Source organism: Sardina pilchardus, chromosome 8 (genome assembly GCF_963854185.1).
Source record: "Sardina pilchardus chromosome 8, fSarPil1.1, whole genome shotgun sequence".
NCBI classification, from domain to species: domain Eukaryota; kingdom Metazoa; phylum Chordata; class Actinopteri; order Clupeiformes; family Clupeidae; genus Sardina; species Sardina pilchardus.
Window position 1 is genome coordinate 6,593,964 of NC_085001.1, and position 7,500 is coordinate 6,601,463.

Consider the following 7,500-nt stretch of genomic DNA (forward strand, 5'->3'; position numbering starts at 1 on the left):
GAAACATACTCTGCACACATGCATAAAGCACAAATGGGTCTTGTCCTCTATATTTTAAATGTAGCCTTTTAAGCAGCATTTAAGCATCTGTATGGCCAATTTAATGTCAAGTCATGGATTCTTCTTTATACGTATGACAATGGGGCTGTGTCCTTATTTTCCCCACAACGTCATATTTCCTGTACTGAGGTAGGCTACTGATAAGTAACAATGCCCACCTGATTTCCACAAATCTCAGCTGACCTTACCTGGCATGAATATGACCCTAGTGTCCTCCACTTCTGACTCTGGTATGACTCTTCCTGTCAAATAGATAGGGAGGAACCTTCACTCAGGCAAGGCACATTCATACCACCATACCTAGGAGGAATGTATCCAATTTGAGTCATTTTCAAAAGTGTATACGTCACCAAGATGCAAACTTGATTATGGTAGACAAACTGAAAACTGAAACTATACCATCTTGAGACAGCACAACCAACCACATGACGTGGTTTGTATCCCATATATGATATATAACTACATCAAGATTAATGTTCATCTGAAATGAAGAGTGTAAAACTTTTGTAATGTGATACATGAACCAGGACATACAACGGAAATACAGAGCAGAGTTGATCTTTTAAGATTTAGCTAAGGAACGGTGGGCATGTAAAATAGTATGTGAAATAAAGAGGTGATCACTGTGTGGTTGTTTTTCTCCCCCTGATCTGACCCCACATCAAAGCAAGGTTTGGCTTGAGTCAGGAAGATTGTTTTTGCTCCTCTGTGATTATGATCTTCAGTTAACTTCAGCTCAGTAGCCTAATAATGTGGTGGCTTTGATTTTTGTTTTGTGCTTCCTCAGGGCAAGCTGGTGAAGTATTTCAGTCGCCAACTGTCCTGCAAAGCGCAAAGTGCCCTTACAGGAGCAGAACGTGGAACTGGAAGGCTTCCCTCAGCTGGGTCACTGGTTCCGCATCGTCAACATGAGGAAGGAGGTCACTGAGGTATGCCTTGTTCTGTCTGTCTTTGCGGAGAAGTGTTGGCACGGTCTCTTTAAAACAATGCTATGCAACAATTGACCAGAGTGTTAAAAGTTCATGTTTGTACCTTGACATAACACCTTCTAAGTCATTTTGATGGTAAACTGATTTGTAAGAGTGACAGGCATACCCTACTTACCTACCTATCTGCCCTACCTGTCTATGGAGAACCAGTTGTGTAAGCAGATGTGTACAACTTAAACGCTTTGAAACTGTAGGGGGAGCCTAGTAGCTAAAAATCTTCACTCCATTGGATGCTTTTAGCATAAACTATGAAAAAACCTTGAGTAACTGTGTTTTGGTAGGTATGCACATAGGTTTTACATCGCTAGCGTATTACCCTGTAATTATGTTCTTTCAACTCAACAGACATTAAAAACAAAGTGAAACTCACCAACACCGTCAGAAAGCTGTGCTACACCAGGCACACAACTCAAGTGGGCTATTATTCAGAAAGCATAACAATAGTTTTAGAGGACTTATCGGATTCTTTTCGGATGAGCGCAGCGCTCTTATACTTTTGGTGTATCCAGTTCCATTGATAATAGTGGAAGTTAGTTGTGTCAGCATAGTCAGAGCACGGAATGCTTCGGTTACATGCCCGGTGTAGCTTGCTCGTATAGCAGGCATACAAAATCTTACCAACACCACCTCAAGTCTTGTTGCCACTGTTAGAAGCTTGCTAGCTTGCACGTTATATTGTGTTTTTTGTGTGACAGAGACAGGGTAGTTGTGCTGTGAAAGGTTATCTTTCTTTTTTCTGATGTGGCCCATGCCAAGAACACAGAATTGCTTGGATATATCCTGGACTGCTGGTGTGAACGACACTGACACTTGAGTCCTTCACTCGACCTTAATACAATCAAACCTGAACACTTGAATAGTTGCCTGATAAAAGCATACAGGCAACTAGTGCATAGTATTGCTTCTGAGAAGTAGCAACATGTAAAAAATTGGGTTTTTGGTTTGTGACTGGAACTTGGCATGAGGTGTTGTCTAATATCAGTTACATTAGACCTTTACGTTATAGTTCTTAGAGAGAATAAAGTTACATGCAAAAATGTGGGCGCTTCTTAGCTCAAGGTAATATTTGTGTTACTGTTGAAATATCATATTATTTCAAATCCAAATGGTCATACCATTAAAACTGCTAACATGTTTTTTGCTGTACTTGTTGTTACCTGAAACACTAATTCTGTGCCATATCTTTTGCCCGGGGTGCCCATACCTTTGCATAACTGTTTGATGTAGCATAAGCATTTCAGGAATTGGTTTGTAGATTCCCACATTTATAGATTTTTCGAAGAACAAAGGATACTTACTTAACTGGAACAATTAGTGACCTGAAGTAATTTAATTTAAGTGGTGAAGCAATCTCTCATTAGCTTCAGCTCTATGCAGTGCAAAGGTTGTGTTCTAGAAAGACCCCTTAGGTGGGCAATGGTATACCTGGTGGTTTGCACCCTGGCTCAATTTGTGCCCTTAGTTCTTTATCCATGGTCTTGTTTGGTGTTCATGTTGAATTTTCTTAGGCTAACACTCACTGTATAACTCTTTTTTGGGAGGGGTGTAAAGAAACTGCTAAAATGTCGAAGATATCCAAATGATATATAATGCATAATTAGCATAACATTTGCACAATTTGTACTGTTTGAAAGCCATTTGGACATTGTTGCTTGTAACAATCAAGTTATAGTGTCATTCCTATGTATTCTTATTTAATATAAACTTATTTATAATGAAATGATATATTGCTTTACAGAGCCCTTCTTGAACACAAACTTATAGTTAGAAATAAAAAAGAAGCTCATAAAATGAAGACTATTTTGACTATATTGTATTGATGTGATGTGATGTGATTAGTTTCAGTAATCAAGAAATCATGAAAAAATGTGATGGCACTAAAAGAATGATCTCAGACAACTTGCTGTGCTGTGAACTGAGAAGATATTTGGGTTTCGGGGTCATACCTGTAGCATTGTTCTCTTAGAGGTTTAATACAATGTCTTATATTTAATTTGATCACAGCTTTAATCGCAAGACACACAAGAGATAGTTACTGTTGATGTGCTTTTTTATCTGTTCTTATTAGAAAGCTCATCAGTAGTGCCAGAGACAGAAAAGTACAATCGTCTCCATTTCCCCGCCAAAAAATGTGTTTTTAATGCACCTAAGATCACTTGTACCTAGCAGTGCTATGACCTCTAGGTTTTATGTAAATTCAGTCATATTTATTAGTTCATTGAACTATGAGTATAATGTGAAGGACTCAAGGCTGAGACACAAATACTCCATTTCATGACCTGCTGAGGAAAATAAAGAGTTGGACAAAAAAGGGAGAACACAGAAACAAACATAAAGTAACAATGTAAAATGCAAAGCAACAAAGCACAGCTATAGAACACAAACTGATCTCAAGAAACTGAATGCACCCAGCCATGAACATGAATGGCCATGAATGGACTTCTCCACTGCTGCCCCAATAAGGCACATACAGGCAACAAGACAATATAATCTTGTTCTCAGGGGTGGGTGTTTGCTTGTGTCAAAGGGAGAGATCTCGATATAATGTTAATTCTTAAGTCTACATGAAGTAAGTACTTGTTATGTAACCAAGTTACATTTGCATTCATTTATTTAGCTGATGCTTGTATTCAAATCGATTTACAAATAGGCCTAAGGAATACATTCAAGCAACAGTACAACAGGAGACACAAATTCAAGATAGCCAGAGGATGGTAGTGCACAACTTTAAAGGTGCAGTCAGCGATCATACCAAATTTCAAGCCTGTGACATTTTATGTCACGTTCTACAATCATCTCCTCACGACACGCTACAGTAGGTGCCCAGCATACTGAATACTGAAGGAAGGGGTGATCTACCTATCTGGTGAATGTTGTTTGGTCCTTGGTTAAAGTATAATGTACAACATTTTGGACACAAAAGCTCTGCTGATAAATTTAAATATAAACATACTGTACATTTACACAGATGCAACTTCCTGCATAATCGCAGACAGTACCTTTAAGTGAAAACCAGAGGATGTACGTATATAATAGAGATGCTAAATGCGTGCATGTGTGGAAGTGCGATTCCAGCATGTTAGATTTGTTAGAAGGAGGTGTTAGGAGAGGACTTGAAATGGAGTGAAAGCATGTTAGTGAGGACTGAGTGTACATAGTTGCTCTGTGAGTGTGTTGTTTGTAAATAAAGGACTGTTTCGGCAGGAGATCGACCGGGGCCAGTTGACCCTGGAGGAGCTGTTGGACATGAGCGACGAGCAGGTGTGCGAGACCCTGCAGAAGTTCGGTGCCAACGTGGAGGAGTGCGCCCGCCTCAACGCCTCGCTCTCCTGCCTCCGCAGTGCCCACAAGTCAGGTGAGACGCCTCAGCAAGCCAACCCATCGTGCCGTTAAGGTCTTCCTTAAAGTTGCTCTAGCTTACTTTTTTATCATGTCTTGATGGCTGGTGCCAGACTCTTGCCAGTTCGGGGATCCATCTATTAAAGCAACATTATGCAAGATTTAAAGAAAATATGGCAATGTAGATAGTCTTTTTCAATTTCTATGACGTTTTTAAAAACTATTTTGCCACCTAACCGTGCCAACTTTGCTGTTGTTGATGTTTACATTGCGAATTACTATTAACATCTCTTAAGTGCTTTAATTAGTCATAAGCTGATCTTTTCCAACTCATTTTGGCCTGTTGGCACAGTACACAGCTAATATACAACAATATTCACACATATTTTAAATATTAAATATTATGCTGTTGAAGGCGTATATTAATGGCAGTTGGTCATTTTGAATAGCAACAGTTCACGTTAGCATACTTGCATGCTGCCAACCTGCAAGCTTGAGCACATACTCTTCTTAACAGCCAGGCTCGTCTGCAGAAACGTTCATACTGGACTGATGCCGATTCTCCATTTTTAAGATTTTTCCAGTCATAACTGGTGACATGCCAATGTTGTCATGCATCCCCTTAATTTAACCAATGGAAAGATGTCTTACAGGCTGGTACCAGACCCTGGGTAGTTCATTTTAGTGTGTTATACAAGGTAAACAAATGACAGCTTGTATATTCCTATTGGGAGGTCCCCTGGCAAGCAAACAGACTTAGAACAAATATTTAGTCACTTAATGACCCACCAGAGTCCCAGAATGGACTACCTTGAATATTTTGTCAGTTTTTAAACCGCTCTTGTCTCTCTAAAGGATAGTGTGTGAGGGGCTAAAGTAGGAAACTCCAATGGTGTGTGAATGTGGCAGGGAACTTGGTGCTTATATGGAAAATGCTGCCCCCCAGTGGCATAAAGTAGAAATGCTACAAATCTGCTCAGTATTTACAATACAGTTTTTTGATGGATTTCCCACATTACATAAAAACAACTCCAAAGCAACAATAGAAAAAAAAACATAGTAATAGTTCATTCAAAATAATGGGTTCCATTTTTTAGTTCATAGAACTAATTAATTCAATAATAAACAATTAAATAGTTGTTTTAAAATGACATTATAGAATATAAACAGATGCTTGTGAATTTTAGCCTAAGAGATTGATTAGGAATATATCGTTTTACAAAGCAGACATGAAAAAAAAAAAAACCCTGAAAATAAAAACCACAGGGGGCGCTGTTTGATCAGAAAGATCAGAGCCGTATAGAGCCAACTAGGGGATCACATGGAGGCCATGTTAGAGACCAGTATTTTTGTAAGGGCCTTTTACATATTGACAAACGTTGATGATAACATTTATATGCCTGTTATAATGGTGAAAATAAACAATCTATTTCAGCATAGCATGTTTGCCCCATACGGTTACACTGTAGAGTCATCTGACGTTGGTATCCAACATGGTGAGATTTGGCCAAACATTCATTCGTGCACTATAAGCAGTGAGCTCACCAGGAGCACTCACTCTCACACACACACACACACACACACACACACACAAACAAAGCAATAGGTAGCCCTTGATGGGATCAGGTAGACCCGCATCTTTCAGGGATCGAACAGGCCAACAAGTCTGATTCCCTTACCAGTAGGTCACTGGATGATCAAATAGCAGAATAGAGACTTGAAGCACTCTTGTCACATTGGTATTACCTGTGTGGAGCAGTCATCACATAGGACCAGAACCAGAGCCTGCCCAGAGTTCCCTGAATGATCCTCACTTCACCTGAATAATCCCCCAAATTGCCCTTATATTTACAGCTGCAAGTCTCTGTGCTGTACTGCAGATGGATTTACCCAAATACTTCCACAAACTGTTATTTGTATTTACAGTGATCATAGAGTTACAAACTAGCTTGTAGCACCTGTGAATGATTTCTCATAAATAAATGAGTGATTGCAATGCTATGGGTCTGTCTTCAGACTGGTGCTGCTGGAGTTTCTGACAGCACCTCAAAAGCATCTGGAAGTTTAGCATGGATAAGAGCTAGTCTGTTTGGACTCTTGCGGTCTCGCACAGGTCTACAGGTAACAGTGGTATAGTTATACCATATGTATCTTAAGTCAGCATTGAACTGGTTAAACCAGAAGAGTGGACATGGAACAAGCACTGTCTCTTGTGATAGGTGTATGCATCTCTGCTCTCTGTGATTTTGCTCAGTCAGTACCTTTTATCACCTGGGGGTGGCAGTCTAGTACCATGCTATTTGCAAGAGGTAGTTTGGTAACCATGTTTGATAATGATTTTTTTTTTTTACACAATGTTTTTCCTGGAATGAAATTCATCTTTAGAGGACAAAGTCATGAAGAGCCTCACAGTCATCAAACTAGCTAACTTCCTAATTTTAATAACTTAAAAGTCTGATATTCGGTGCGTGAATAAAATCTTGGAGGTATTTCTGTTCGCGTAGAAGGCGCTTGCTCTGCTCTGTGGGGATTTCAGGGAATATGTTTTATTGTCAGGCCATTGAATAATTGTTTATGAAAATGCCTGCCAGTATATTAGGTTGCGTACAAACCACAGAAATCCTGGGAAGTGTTTAAGGCCAACAAAGAACTACATCTTAGTCACCAAGGGGATTTTCAACTGTCAAAAGCTGAGTTTTTGATGTGCTCCGTTTATAAAGAATTCTTGTCCTCGCTTATCAGTCAGTCTGTTGACATTTGCTTGTTTGGGTGGCATCTCATTGGGTTTGTCATCAGCCTCGTTCACTGCTGCTCTGCACTGAAAAGATCATTTTCTTTGAGAATTCCAGAGTTCCTTTGGAATGTATATCCTCAAAACTATTTCCAAAATGACCCTGATCACTGGAGTATGCATATTGTCGGAATTGTGAGTTTGAATCTACATAAAGTCATCCAGGATCATTTATATTGCAAGACGTCCTTCCATTTCAAATCCTCAGCGGAGAATAAACCAGGTCCAAGAGCATTTTTGAGAGCTGAATTGATTCAAATTTACAGTGCAAAGATGGCTCTGTCCCAGTCCATGTACTTCCATCACTACACTTTAACGAAG

General features: G+C 39.5%; 1 protein-coding gene across 1 annotated transcript in view; it reads left to right on the forward strand.

Moving 5' to 3' along the window:
- Positions 1–7,500, forward strand: part of ksr2 (kinase suppressor of ras 2) — a 93,389-nt gene that overhangs the window by 29,248 nt on the left and 56,641 nt on the right. Inside the window, 3 exon segments of the mRNA XM_062543840.1 lie at positions 848–883; positions 885–989; positions 4,254–4,404. Of these exon segments, the coding sequence (XP_062399824.1) occupies positions 848–883; positions 885–989; positions 4,254–4,404 (292 nt within the window).